This window comes from Salmo salar, chromosome ssa15 (assembly GCF_905237065.1).
Source record: "Salmo salar chromosome ssa15, Ssal_v3.1, whole genome shotgun sequence".
In the NCBI taxonomy this organism is placed as follows: Eukaryota; Metazoa; Chordata; class Actinopteri; order Salmoniformes; family Salmonidae; genus Salmo; species Salmo salar.
The window spans coordinates 76,479,297-76,494,364 of record NC_059456.1 but is presented as its reverse complement, the minus strand read 5'-3'; the positions used below and the strand labels follow the sequence as shown (position 1 = coordinate 76,494,364).

Sequence of the window (15,068 nt, the reverse complement as noted above, 5' to 3'; positions counted from 1 at the left end):
CTGACCATGGAACTAACCCTATATATAGCTACTGACCCTGGAACTGACACTGTATATAGCTACTGACCCTGGAACTGTCCCTGTATATAGCTACTATCCCTGAAACTGACCCTGTATAAAGCTACTGACCCTGGAACTGACCCTGTATATAGCTACTGACCCTGGAACTGACCCTGTATATAGCTACTATCCCTGAAACTGACCCTGTATAAAGCTACTGACCCTGGAACTGACCCTGTATAAAGCTACTGACCCTGGAAGTGACCCTGTATATAGCTACTGACCCTGGAACTGACCCTGTATATAACTACTGACCCTGGATCTGTCCCTGTATATAGCTACTGACCCTGGATCTGTCCCTGTATAAAGCTTACTGACCCTGGAACTGACCCTGTATATAGCTACTGACCCTGGATCTGTCCCTGTATATAGCTACTGACCCTGGATCTGTCCCTGTATAAAGCTTACTGACCCTGGAACTGACCCTGTATATAGCTACTGACCCTGGATCTGTCCCTGTATATAGCTACTGACCCTGGATCTGTCCCTATATAAAGCTTACTGACCCCGGAACTGACCCTTTATAAAGCTTACTTACTTTCTCATGTTCTTATTTCTATTTCTCGTGTTTTTGTTCTACTTTACTTTTTTAAATAATACTACTGATTACTGCACTGTTGGGAAAGAGCTTGCAAGGCATTTCACTGTACCTGCACATGACAATAACTTGAAACTTGAACCTAACCTCAAATGAAATGCATCTCTAAATTCTCTTCCACATGGTAGCTTGGGTCAGTTACAAACATTTTAAATTGCAATATTTGGACCATTTCAAACCTAGTGCTAAATAAGCCCCTGTGCATTGTTTATTTGGGCCTAAAATAAACATCATAAAAGAAAGGCAAATCTTCCGAAGGGAAAACATGTACCGTAATGTGTGTGATAAGAGACTATCATGCTATTTAGGTTTCATATTTATAAAGTCAATCTGACACAGGCTACAACTCAAATCAAATTATTTCCCTGGAGACCTTTACTTGGAGTCAGGAGTTAAATGCAACCTAGTATTGTGAACAGACCATAAACCACAATGAGCACACTGGACATGCACACTAATGTACTCTGAGTGAGGGAGTCTCCCTACTGTACACACTGTTCTGACCCATTTGGCTTGTAATGAAAGGACATAGCGTTTGCTGCTGCAATCAGGCAACACAACAATGGCCATTACTTCACATTAGCCAACCCTGTACATATTGTGCTGGAGATGAGAGATGATGACTGGGTATGCCCAGCCTGAAGAGTCTGCAGAGATAGGACCACAGTATTTCTTTCCAGTACCCAGCCATTCAACTCCACAATAATGTTCCTTTCAGGTTACAAGTGTCCAGTCACATGTAGTGAGCTAACTATTTATTACAATGCCATTACTAATCTGTCGAAACTTTTTTCCAGACTAAAATGCTCTAAGAACTATGTTTCACTGTTCAAGTCCCTGTAGTCTGCACACACTGAACTGCTTATGATTCCTGATTGATTAGTTCCCCAAGGTACATTATTCCTGTTCACCGTGTAGGCTGTTCATTGATTTTACATCTTCACTTAACTGTATCCAAAAGGCCTGAGGGGAAATCAATAGTGCTTTTAGGTGACAGTAATACTCTGATCAATACCTGGTCAGTACATTCACACACACACACACACAAAAAAGTACATTTTCTTCCACTCAGGAGGTTTATTGAACACCGCACAAGCTGATTGTTCAGAATGTTCATCATGAAACATACAAGCATCGTCTTACGTCAGGTGGCATCACTCATACGCGTTACTCGTCCCCTGACACTCAGTGCAGGCGATTAGTCACGCTATCTGACGTAAAACAATGACATACAAAAAGACACTAAGTATATCCAGATTCAAGCATTCAGACTGACTTTGTGAGTGCATGATAAGGTAACAGTCAGTCGATCCAACAGACAATCTTGCATCTGAATCCGTCTCCCATCAAATGTGACTTTGCCTTAGCAACAATGCCCCATGCCTCTTTTTGTATAATTGCAGTCAAAGGCCTGATTGCTGCTTTAAAAGGCGTCTGCATGCTTCCCAGCCAACACAGTTTGTGCATATATAATGACAGCACTGGGATGTTTTTGTTCGTTTTGGACTTCAATAAAGGGTTTTTTGGCTGTTCGGACACACAAAACAATATTCTAGAGGCAAGCCAAAGTCAGTAGCCGGAGTCTACGCCTCTTGGTCGTTGATTGGTCAACAGTAGTGATTCTTCAATTAAGTCTGTTGTCATTCAACAAGACGACTCGATTTCATGAGAAAAAAAATTCATTGAGAAATACTGCACCAAACAGTTAAATGTAAAATTGCACGACTAAGTTCTCCTTAGCAAAAACATAAAAATGAATGAACGATTTTTTTAGTTATTCTGACTAGACTGAGGAAGTGTATACAACTAGTGTCTCAAAATGGACAAACATTACTATTGTCGCTTTTTTCAAGCAAAAGTCTTTTAAGGGAGTATGCGAGCACACTCATTTGGTTCTCCAAGCTGAGTTCGGCTAGGTGCTAGCCGAACTGAAGCATGCTGACGCCTTCTCTTCCACAATTACCCACATCCTGGTGATTGTGATGTGCTACTTTGAAAAGGTGTCTCAAATTTGCAGTAGTCAAACGCCACACTCCCTTCAAGCTTAAAAATAAATATGCTAATACTAATCATTGATTCAACTTATATACTTAGTAAAAACATTAAGGACACCTGCTCTTTCCATGACAGACTGACCAAGTGAATGCTATGATCCCTTATTGATGCAACTTAGGTTAAATAAGGATTTTTAAGCCTCGAGACATTTGAGACATGGATTGTGTATGTGTGCCATTCAGAGGATGGTGAATGCGCAAGACAAAAGATTGAAGTGCCTATGAACGGGGTTTGGTATTAGATGCCAGGTGCACCGGTTTGTGTCAAGAACTGCAACGCTGCTGGGTTTTTACAAGCTCAACAGTTTCTCGTGTGTATCAAGAATGGTCCACACACAAAGGACATCCAGACAATTTGACAAAACTGCGGGAAGCATTGGCGTCAACATGGGCCAGCATCCCTGTGGAACACTTTTGACACTTTGTAGTGTCCATGCCCCAAAGGAAGGTGTCCTTAATGTTTTGTACAGTCGGTGTATAGCGCTTTTCTAGACACCCAAAGAGCTTTACATTGTAACGGGGCCGCTCACCTCATCCACCACTATGACAAACCTTCAAGAGAAAGCGTGACACACATTCCCCGGATATATACTTTTTGTCCACATGAGAGCGCTTCCAAAGAAAGTAAAGTAATTTTCAGTGCAAATAAACTCCAAACCACATAAACCCAAATTATATTAGGTCAAACTCATCCATTGTTTTGCCATGATAAACAGTCAAACAGTAATACTAATTGTGGTTAATATTAAAGTAATTTGTCTGTAGACTAGAGTATGTATTAAGTTGTAACAGTTAGTCTTACTGCTCAACCATGCAGCTCTCTCTCTTTGTAATATTAGAAACATTCAAGTCTTTCTGAACACATTTTGGTATACGTAAACAATGCCTTTATATCAATTACCAATTTTTTAAAATATATATTATAATTTAAAAACAGCAGCACAATAATACTACAAAATAATGCCTTCTACATATGCAATATATTGGTTGCCAGTGTCACACACCCTGAGAATATTGACCTTAGAGGACGAGTTGGAGCAACTACAGGATACAGGAGCTCCCTTTTACCTTCCACCTCCAGTCTACAGACCTGAGTTCTCCCAACCCATTCTCACCCTGGACCTCCAGTCTACAGACCTGAGTTCTCCCAACCCATTCTCACCCTGGACCTCCAGTCTACAGACCTGAGTTCTCCCAACCCATTCTCACCCTGGACCTCCAGTCTACAGACCTGAGTTCTCCCAACCCCTTCTCACCCTGGACCTCCAGTCTACAGACCTGAGTTCTCCCAACCCATTCTCACCCTGGACCTCCAGTCTACAGACCTGAGTTCTCCCAACCCCTTCTCACCCTGGACCTCCAGTCTACAGACCTGAGTTCTCCCAACCCCTTCTCACCCTGGACCTCCAGTCTACAGACCTGAGTTCTCCCAACCCATTCTCACCCTGGACCTCCAGTCTACAGACCTGAGTTCTCCCAACCCCTTCTCACCCTGGACCTCTGGGCTACAGACAAACCACTCTAGCCTGCCCCCTGCTGAAGGTTCCTGTCATAGTTCTCCTGGCAGATGCTGATGCGCTGGGTGAAGTACTCTGGGTCTGAGATGGCCCTGAGCAGATCGTTCTGGACCAGACAGAGGTCATACAGCTCTGAGGTGGAGGCTGTGCGGGTCTCTGAGCCATCTCGGTCCAGAAACACCTTCAGAACCATGGAACAAGAACAGAAACAACATGAGAGGATATTTAAGGCAAAAAAACGTATCTGCAAGGGGAAACTAATCCACATCCATATGGGTATGCATAAACCATCCAAAAGCACATTAACCGAGGCAAAAACACACCTTTGGATGGACGATGGTGTCTTTGTCATTCTGTCGAATGTTGTCATCGATGAAGATGTGCTGGACATCTTGGTCGAAGGGGTCCACCCACAGAGGTTTCCCTCCCAGGATGGAGTAGGTGTTCCTGGCCCACCTACAGATAGAGAGCCCAGTGTCCTGACTACATCAACGAGACTGAACCAGGACAATACAGAAAGAACTTCTCCTTTATAACTCAAACTTGGACTACATTTTTTATTGAAAGATGGATTTATGAGCTTGCCCGAAAACTAGGGCACCTCCAATACTCGAGTGCCTTCATTGGTGTGATTAGGCTAGCCGCTAGTCTTTTGGAAAAGGTTCACCTACCAGTCAAAATGGTCCTGGAAGCCCCCCAGGCACTGAACAGAGCTGAGGTACTGGTACAGGGCTCGCTCCCCGTCACGGGTCGACAGACGCTCCTCTGCCCGGGTGAGGACCGCCCCCTTCTTACTGCAGCGGATCTGGCCTGGCGTCTCATTCACACTCAGCTGGGGAGGGAGCAGAAAGAACACAGCTGGCTTTAGCATCTGTTATACTCTCTCTGATCAGCAGCGTATTAGAGATGTACAGGTATCTAGCAGAAATTATGGAAATCCTCTGTACTTCAGCATAGCTATCATTTTAGAATCAGAGGAAACAATTAAGCTTACAGGTCATGCAAGTTCCAAACCTGCTAAGTCAAATGATCTTCTTTCACCCTCAATCTCTGTGCCGACACTCTTACACAAATAGCCCTTGACAGGAGACAGTTTGAATAAGTCATCATCTGGATGTTTCTTTCTTTTATTGCAGCTAACTGTGTGTTGCCGTAGCAGCCTTTGAGCCTCCTCCCTGCAGAAATCGATGTGTTCTGCTCCAGTAAACGAACAGGTACAAGAACACGCTGAGGGGGCTGAGAAGAGACTGCAGGCACACTCTATACCCAGGGGAGTCGCACCACCCACCCTACATCTCACTGTGAATGACCTTCTGAACAGGGCACTCTTCCAACATCTGGGAACAAGCTTACAGATCAGATTTTTGACCCCTATATCCCACTGCCACAACCTCACAAACACACACACACAAGCCCAGATGCACACACACAACAACTGTAGTCTTTCAGATGAAACAGACTTGGCCCAAGCTTAAAAATGGGTCTATAATTGTGAAGTGTGGTTGACCTCTTCAAATCAGGCAGAGGAGGAAGAACATCACCTCTCTCAAAGGACTATGACTCACTCTCAGTAGCACATCCACCTGTAACATGGTGTCACCCTCTCAATGACAAGCTGCAACAGAGAGCAGCCCACAATGAGTAATGATTGCAAGTACTGGGCTATTGGCAGGATAGCTAACAGTAGTGATTATGATAAGAGCAATGTGTCCATTAAATATGGTAGTTTGTGAGTAAGAGCTTGGTAAAATGCCAGGACAACAATCATTATTGCTACTGTCCTAATGACACCACATCCAGCATCACACCCACAACCACCACCCAAAGCACTCATCAAAATGGTCAAAGACTCCAGTCACCCAAGTCATAGATATAGGCTCTCTGCTACCGCACAGCAAGCGGTACCGGAGCGCCAAGTCTATGTCCGAAAGGTTCCTTAACAGCTTCTACCCCAAGTCATAAGACAGCTGAATAATTAATCAAATGGCTATTTGCATTGACCCCCCCCCCCCCCCCCCTTTGTTTTTACACTGCTGCTACTCGCTGTTTATTATGCATAGTCAATTTTAACCATACCTACATGTACAAATTACCTCGACTACCCTGTACCCCCGCACATTGACTCGGTACCGGTATCCCCTGTATATAGCCTCATCATTGTTATTTTATGGTGTAACTTTTCTTTATTTTTTACTTTAATTTAGTAAATATTTTCTTAAAACTGCATTGTTGGTTAAGGGCTTGTAAGTAAGCATTTCACGGTAAGGTCTACACCTGTTGTATTCGGCGCATGTGACAAATACAATTTGGTTTGGTTTACCTTAAGTGCTGGAAGGTCAGGGAAGAGTGGGTGGGAGCCCTGAGTGAGTGCACGGGACACTGCAGACAGCACGCGGGGCAGGTCTGAGCCAAAAGTGCGGAACAGGATAGCAAAGTCCCTCCCCTCTGCCACCAGGTCTTTCAGTAGCTGGAAGAAGGAGGGCAAGATCCAGTGGTACAGCTGTCCATCCTCCCCCTTCACAGCCAGCTCCTTGTCCCCCTTCAGCTCCTTCGGCCATCGCAGCATCGCCAGGTGCTCATCCAGCACACCCCGGAACCGCCGACCTGCAGTGGAGCTGGTGAAGCCTGCCACCCGGCCAAACTGGGAGTAGTAGCTGACAGCGCCCTCACATGGTGGAAGTAGGGAAGGTGAGTCACTCATCCACATCCATTTACCTACAGAGCAGATAAAGAAGCAGGTGTTAAGCAATTGCACACAACAATGAGATCACCATGGCAGGTAGGCACAGTAGTGACTCCACTTATTGAATTGTCATGTCATTTATAGAAAAAGGATAGAGGTGTGCCACTACATTGTAAGTGGGGCATTTGCTCCTTGAGAAATATTTAGTTTCATAGACCACTACTTCAAATAAAACTGTCTACATGTAGGAAATAAGTGACCTTTTAGACTGAGGTCGCCTGGCCCCTCAGAGGCTTGTTACTTATATTGCAACCTGGTCTTACCTTGTTTACTCATTTGTCCCCATGTCACTGTGGAAATAAAGTAATCCAAAGCTGCAATAGTTCCTTGACCTGTCACAGCATCAGACACCAAGATGGTGTTATTGAGGTCAACGTGAAGGACAAGCTTTTTCTTCTTTACACACAACCCATGAGGGACAGACACTGTTCGGGCTTCTTCAGTGGCACAGCAATCGTTCGCATTTCCTTTGGAGTGTGGAGTCGGGGGCTTGTCTGTCGCCGGGTCATGTCCATTACGACTGTCCTCATTGTTTAGAGAAGCTGAGGAATGATCACCTGTCTTGTCGCAGTATGCCATTATGTGGCTCCACTCTCGAATGATCAGTTGTGGAAACCTGATTTTCTTTAACTAACGTTAGCTAGCTAACCAAGTTGTCATTGAGAATTGCCAGAGGGTTAAGTCAAGTTACTGAAACCAGAATCTCTTTGTCCACAACAGCAGGTGTATTTGTAGCTAACTAGCTACATGGCTATAAGACAGCTATTACACTTGTCAAAACAGGATCGTTTTGAAAAACATAATTTAAAAGAGTTGTCCAAGTTGGTATAACTAGTCACATAAAAATACCACACTCCGGCTTTTCCGTTGACTCAGCGCCAGAAAATGTTTTTTTTTACTTCCTCATTCTTTATCGCAGTTTCTTCTTCTCTTACTGTAAAGTGTGGCGTCTGCAAGTAAATACAGTAAGATGCGCCATCTAGAGGAGCAGTGTCGGTTGGAGGACCAAAAACTTCAAACACACAAACTGATGGTAAAAAATAAAAAAAATCTGATTTGGTGAAAAATTAAATGTTCCCAAACTAATCTCTGCCATGAAACTTCATTCGCGTTACTACTGAATCAGTGTGTACACAAACAACCTTTTAGCGCTTCTCAAAAAGGGTTTTATTTATATTAAACCATTTATTATATTCACAGCAGCATTCTCATTATTCCCCACTTTATATATGCAGTCCATTACAAAGGAAGGGAGGGGTGTACAAGACAGTCCACTCAAACAGAAATAAAGATATGTAGCAGGAGAAGTAACCGCATTCTATTCTAGGGCTACTGTGTATCAACATGCACATTTCAGTGTATATCAAGCCGGTATCTTGCCAAAAATTGCATCCACAGGATTGGATAATTTACCAAGTAAAAATAAATCTAAAGGAAAGCAACTAAATCCAGGTGAGTATGAAAGTAGTAAACAGAAAGACAGTAACTTGTTAAAAACTTAAAAAGGTAGACTCAGTGAAATGACGTGGCCACAAGCAGCACCAGAGAGATGAGCGAGATGTAACACGTTTGCATTTATTAGCCCCCCCCATGCAACACTTTGCTCTCACACGGTATCTGCATGGGTTTGCTTCAGGCTGTTCACAGTGTGGTAGCCAGGGCACCAAAACAGCAGAGAAACTAAGCCTCGCACGTCAACACTCAGTTTCGGAAATTGATCCACTATGCCATTTACTCTCTGCATCAGTCATACCGCTGAGTCTACCTTAAATTTCTGCACCGTCACACTTTTACATCAATTGCTACAATTTCAACCCAGCTTACAGAATACAACAAAAATTACAAAACACATCACACCAGGCAATACCTCAATGAGAAGTATCAAATAAAAACAAATGCTTACACACAGACATCTCCCATCCTCCCACCTCACCGTTTCCCCTCATATTCACAACAGGTTGTTGTTGTTCTGGGGGGGAAATTAGTTTGGTGTTGGCGACTTCCCTTTGTGACCTCTGAGCCAAAGCATGATCATGGGATAAATAGGTGTCATTTAAAGTGGCGTTTTAGGGGATACCCAAACAAAGGTGCATTCTATCAGCCAACAATGGGCTGCAACCCAGAGGCTCTAGGACAACAGGGGTGTGGAGGCTTTTGTTGTATGTGCAAACATGCCGTTTTGTATGCGTGTGTGCGCTTAGTATGTGTAAGGAAATACATTGCAAGGATATTAGTACATATACAGTATGAGTTGGTCTGGATCAGTCGATGTGTAAATACAGATGAACGTGGAAAATGTGAGTCTGTGGGTCTGTCCACCGCATCTGTGGAAACGGGTACATGTGCTGGTCTTTCGGCCACAGAACCAGTTCTTTCATTTCTAGCATTGCACCAGTGAGGGACACCCTAAAGATGCCGAGTTAATTAGTAAGCACTGAAGTGTCTTTTACTGAGGAGAATATTTCCACAACTGGAACTTTACGCCGTGTCGGTGGCGCCTCAGCTATGCCCTAGTCCACCTCCTCCATGTTGCTGTAGGACGGAGCAGCACATTCTCCAGAGTGTGCAAACAGCTCAGAGGTCACTTCTGGGGTCAGCGGAGGGGGTCCTTCAGGGTCCAGGTCTGTCCCAAAGAGGGCCTGGCTAGAGGCCTGTAAAATAAACCAGTGTAAATCAATCATGCCTTTTCTGGACCAGCTCCCTGACAGGAAGACCAGAACTGTCTGTAAACAATGCAAAAACACTGGACTGACAGAATGACCACTCCTTGCAGCAAAAATAAAAGCTGGGAAAACAATTTCCAACTGGCAGAACAATTTCCATGTTTGAAATAAAATCTGAAAGATTCCTGACAGTAACTGATTGAAAAATAATATTCATTAACACAGCATAAGATTGACAATTTAAGTGCTTGTTTATTGGAGCATCATTGAGATGGAAGTACCTGAACAAATTGCTGGGGAAATGCATTTCTTTTTAAATAATAGCAACTATTCCAATGACAGAGCACCCTTAAAAGGAAAAATCTACCTAAAATCTATCTTTTGGTATTTATTCCATTAGTCCATTGTTGATATAGTCCCAAAATGTTTTGCATGTCAGCGATTACATTTTCAACATGCATCTTTCAAAATACAGCCAGTATGATGCATTTTAAGAATGAGATGAAATACATACTGCATACCATCACGATTGCATAAATCAATGTATGTGCCCAGACACATACTGGGCATTTAAAGTAGATATAGTGACTAGACTCAGCTCTGAAAACCCACCTACAAGGGAGAGACATGACAGAATGCACTGTGAAATCCCTAAGACTTGAACATATTACTACAGTGTTACACGGCGTAGTCTATATACCAGCAGCACCGATAATCATGAAACATTGTAGCAACTTATATTGAGACAGACAGCCTCTTTTTCCTAGTGTCTTTAAATCCCTGCTAAGCTAGGAACTGTTTAAACTGTACATTTGTGCACTTTAGAGGCCGCTTCTCAAACAGTCATAAAGCTCGGACATAGCTAGCTACTTCACCAAAAGTGTAATGCAAAGCAGCACATTAAAAATGTTACTTTTGCTTAAATGGCTTTCATGAAACAAAGAGAAAACCGTTCCAATACAAGTATGACAGGGATAAGTCAAATGAATGGGCAGAAATAAATAAACCTGCTGAATTAAGAGCCGTTGACAACATAAAATCTAAAATAATCAGCAACGTGACAAACAGGAAAGAGCCAAGGCATATAATAGCTTAGTGAGTCTATAACACTATTCATTGAGAAGGCAAAAACACAATGTTAACTGTCTTCAGGCTGCAGTACAAAGTCATGACTGTACAAGCAAGCAGATATGGCCAACATACAATGACCAGGGTGGTGTTAAGGATGACATATGAGTGAGCAGTTATACCCCTGTATTATTACAGTAGGCCTTCAAGTCATCTCAGCAGCATTACTTGTGCAAAAGATGGTGCCATATCCATATATGTGCATTTCATATTTTAGTACAAAAAACCTACATGGTGAGAGACTTGGGAGGAACACAAATAAAGGGGAGAGTACAGTTGAGACCTGTCTTGGTATGTTCAACTAACATACAGGGTAGATTGTAAGGGACTAAATTATGGACTGCAGTACACAACAACAGAAATGTCAACCAGGCCAAGCCATGCTGAGCAAAGTAACTATTTTGTTTAATTGAACCTTTATTTAACTAGGCAAATAAGTTAAGAACAAATTCTAGTAGCAGTTCAGTCAGTTTCTCTTTAACGATGCATAGAATTGATTAAAGGATATCATGTGTATACTTTTGTTTAATTTCAATGTGTTTAGCAGAATGTTGATTTATAGGTATAAATACAAAACAATAAATATATATAAATAATGGCATAGACATTTAATTTAAAGTGCAATAAATTTGACTTAATTTCTCAGTGTATAAGCTTTCATGTGCATCTGTATTGGGGGGTGTATGTAATGGGGTGTGAGACTGGCCACTTAGCCCCAGTTGGCTCAGTAGAGCAGGGGGTAGATCAGGTCCAGGAACAACGCTAGCAGAGCAGCCAAGGTGCCCAGGACCAAATATCGCACGCAGTCGTCATCGGAATAATCTGAGATCCTTTGGCGCCGCCGTCGCACCTGCCCCTCCACCCCCTCCTCCTCCCTCCTCCTGGCTGCTCTTCTCCCCAGGCTGGTGCGGAACAGGCCCCGGGGGCCCTCTTCAAGACCCTCCTCTTCCTCCTCCAGTTCCTGCCATATTAGAGAGGCCTGCGATGGCGGAAACCTGTGTCAGCTTCTGGGAAAGGCTTGGTTCTAAAGCACAGTCCCCTCACCACAGCCAGACTTCCAGGGGCAGGGGTCGGCAACAGGTGGTTTCTTTTGGCCACCCAAAGGGGAGGGGGGGAATTCAGCAATCAATGATTGAAATGATTGTTTGAAGAGAACAACCTCTTTGTGGGCTTAGTTGTAGTCAATTTGCTTTGTAAATTATGTTCCGGCCCCCCGACCATCCACTTTGTCAAAAATAGTTCCGCAGTTGAATCGAGTTGCCTACCCCTGCCATAGGGTCAAGGACAAGCCAGACTCCTTCAAGGAATACATTACTGGGGTTCTGACAAATTAACCAAGATGCCCCTCACTCATTCACATGGCATACACAGCATGAGGACAGCTCAGAGCGAGGTGAGGGGTGCTTTTCAGAAAGCAGATGGATAACACAAATGTGGTGTCTCATATCTCATAAGAGTTAGCTAATAGATGAATTAAATCACATATTTAGACAGATTCCAACTCCCAATATAAACTAATGAGTTCAAGAGAAAATGTACCGTACACCCAATCTTTCTCATAGGCATGAACAGACCACTTGCACAAAGGTTTGACTTGATGGTGAATACACACAGCCCCAACTTATTAATTCTGGCAATGCACTTCGTTTTCAGCATTTGGATAGAATACAATACATCTTAAATGCCAATACAGATCAGATCAACGAGTCAGGAGAAAGCCAATGTCTGTCACTTCAAAATTGTGCACAGGATAATAAGTTGTAAGTGTGAACGGCTTTTTCTCCAAGCACCTATTCAACTTAGAAACAGCTGGTCTTGTATCAAACACTTTTGATGAACAAACCAATGGCCTTGAGAGCAATGAAATTAGATCAAACCTCTTACTCTCATCCATAGCTTTAGAAGCAGAAACACACATTAGCCCCTTGGCATCGGAGATCATTTCTCTAAAAGGACCACAAGCAAGCAATCAAATATCCCTCCATGAAGAGGAATAGATTAACACAGTATTACATTTCTTACTGAAGTGGTGAACATTTCATAAAAATTGTAAAAAAAAGAATAACACGATATACCTCAAGAAAGTTTAATTGAATATACTCCTGCTGCACTACACCTTGAAGAGGTTTTCCTACTACCACCCTGTAATGGATCCTGGGCACCCTCACCTGGCTGGCGGTGGCTCCTGCAGCGGTGGGGGACTCAACCCCGAGGGGCCCTAGGAAGCGAGGTGGTCGTTCCACGGGGGAGTTGCGGCGGCGGTAGAACAGCACGTAGGCGTAGCGCGTCACCACCTGGCTCTCCTCGACTGTCGTCACTGTGCTGTCATCAAACAGACGCCAGCCTGGGCGAGAGAAAGGACGACGAGTTAAGTTTAGTTCTCCACCCCCCCCCAAGTACATTAGTATAAAGAGAACACCAAACATCTGTTTAAACCAATGTTTGCCATGGACAGAAATACAATATACACAGAGTATACAGTACCAAACATTAGGTACACCTTCCTAGTAGAGTTGCACCCCTCTTTTGCTCTCAGAACAGCCTCAATTCATCAGGGCATGGACTCTAAATGGTGTTCCACAGGGATGCTGGCCCATGTTGACTCCAATGCTTCCCACAGTTGTGTCAAGTTGGCTGGATGCCCTTTGGGTGGTGGACCATTCTTGATACACACGAGAAACTGTTGAGCTTGTAAAAACCCAGCAGCGTTGCAGTTCTTGACACAAACCGGTGTGCCTGGCACCTACTACCATACCCTGTTCAAAGGCATTTAAATATTTTCTCTTGCCCCTTCATGTCGCAATTGTCTCAAGGCTTAAAAATCCTTCTTTAACCTCTCTTGGGTATGTGGGATGTGACCGTCCTACCTGCGGGACACACTATTCAACAGCCAGTGAAATAGCAGGGCTCCAAATTCAAAACGACAAAAATCTCATAATTCAAATTTCTCAAACATAGACCTATTATATCCCATTTTAAAGATAAGATTCTCGTTAATCCAACAACATTGGCCGATTTCAAGAAGGCTTTACGGAGAAAGCATAGCATTAGATTATGTTAGCACATCACCTTGACAAGAAAAACCACAGCCATTTTCCAAGCAAGGAGAGGCGTCACAAAAACCAGAAATACAGCTACAATTAAGCACTAACCTTTCATGATCTTCATCAGATGGCACTCATAGGACTTCATGTTACACAATACATGTATGTTTTGCTCAATAAAGTTCATATTTATATCCAAAAACTCCATTTTACATTGGCCCGTAATGTTCAGAAATGTTCTTTCTTCAAAAACTTCCGGTGAATGAGCACATCAATTTATAGAAATACTCATCATAAACGTTGATAAAATATTAAACTGTTATTCAAAGAATTATAGATAAACATCTCCTTAATGAAACCGCTGTGACAGATTTAAAAAAAGCTTCACGGGGAAAGCACGCTTTGCAATAATCTGAGTACTGCGCTCAGAAAACAACATCAGGCAATACAGATACCCGCCATTTTGGAGTCATCTAAAATCATAAATAGCATTATAAATATTCACTTACCTTTGATGATTTTCATCAGAATGCACACCCAGGAATCCCAGGTCCACAATAAATGTTGTTTTGTTCGATAAAGTCCATAATTTATGTCCAAATACCTCCTTTTTGTTATCGCGTTCAGTAAGCTACTCCAAATGTAGGAAGCGCGCCGAAAATTTCACGACGAAAAGTCAAAAAAAGTTTTATTTACGTTCGTAGAAACATGTCAAACGATGTATAGCATCAATCTTTAGGGCCTTTTTAACATAAATCTTCAATTATATTCCAACCGGACGATTCCAATGTCTTAAAAAATGTAATGGAACACAGCTACCTCTCACGTGAATGCACGCCACTGAAGTCATATTCCTTTCTGAGTCACCAACTTACCGGCCTTCTCGTTCGCTCTCTGTTAACTGTAGAAGCCTGAAAGAACGTTCTAAAGACTGTTGACATCTAGTGGAAGCCTTAGGAAGAGCAAAATGAACCCTAAGTCACTGTATACTGTGAAGGCAATTGCTTGAAAAAACTACAAGCCTCAGATTTCCCACTTCCTGGTTGGATTTGTCTCAGGTTTTTGCCTGCCATATGAGTCCTGTTATATTCACAGACATCATTCAAACAGTTTTAGAAACGTCAGAGTGTTTTCTATCAAAATCTACTAATAATATGCATATCCTACCTTCTGGGCCCCGAGTACCAGGCAGTTTAATTTGGGCACGCTTTTCATCCAGAATTCCGAATGCTGCCCCCTACCCTAGTGAAGTTAACCTGTC

General features: G+C 43.0%; 2 protein-coding genes across 15 annotated transcripts in view; both read right to left on the bottom strand.

Moving 5' to 3' along the window:
- Nucleotides 1-1,711: 1,711 nt before the first annotated feature.
- si:dkey-32e6.3 (uncharacterized) lies at nt 1,712-7,901 on the bottom strand. 6 transcript variants are annotated; one of them, XR_001321057.2, is made up of 6 exons: nt 7,236-7,901; nt 6,550-6,944; nt 4,901-5,061; nt 4,553-4,726; nt 3,835-4,410; nt 1,712-3,787 (listed from the first exon to the last, which is right to left on the bottom strand). XR_001321057.2 is itself a non-coding variant. In XM_045696095.1 (6 exons), exons 1-5 carry the CDS (start codon nt 7,549-7,551, stop codon nt 4,218-4,220), a joined length of 1,239 nt encoding a protein of 412 aa, XP_045552051.1. In that variant the 5' UTR covers nt 7,552-7,901; the 3' UTR covers nt 1,712-4,069; nt 4,211-4,217. The 6 variants fall into 6 exon arrangements, 4 of the variants coding, with proteins under 4 accessions (XP_045552051.1, XP_045552053.1, XP_014001401.2 ...); XR_001321056.2 differs by having other exon boundaries at nt 1,712-3,802; nt 3,850-4,410; XM_045696095.1 differs by having other exon boundaries at nt 1,712-4,069; nt 4,211-4,410.
- Nucleotides 7,902-8,115: 214 nt separating this feature from the next.
- The window catches only part of usp19 (ubiquitin specific peptidase 19), a 38,015-nt gene continuing 31,062 nt past the window's right edge, over nt 8,116-15,068 (bottom strand). For 7 of the 9 annotated variants that reach the window (XM_014145931.2, XM_014145929.2, XM_014145932.2 and 4 more), the window contains 2 exons: nt 12,932-13,107; nt 9,863-11,742 (listed from right to left, as the gene is read on the bottom strand). In XM_014145931.2, coding sequence (XP_014001406.2) covers nt 11,488-11,742; nt 12,932-13,107 — 431 coding nt within the window. In that variant the 3' untranslated portion in view covers nt 9,863-11,487. Of the gene's footprint in view, nt 9,624-9,862; nt 11,743-12,931; nt 13,108-15,068 lie in introns of those variants that run through there. The other 2 variants (XM_014145936.2, XM_045696093.1) reach the window with 1 other exon arrangement.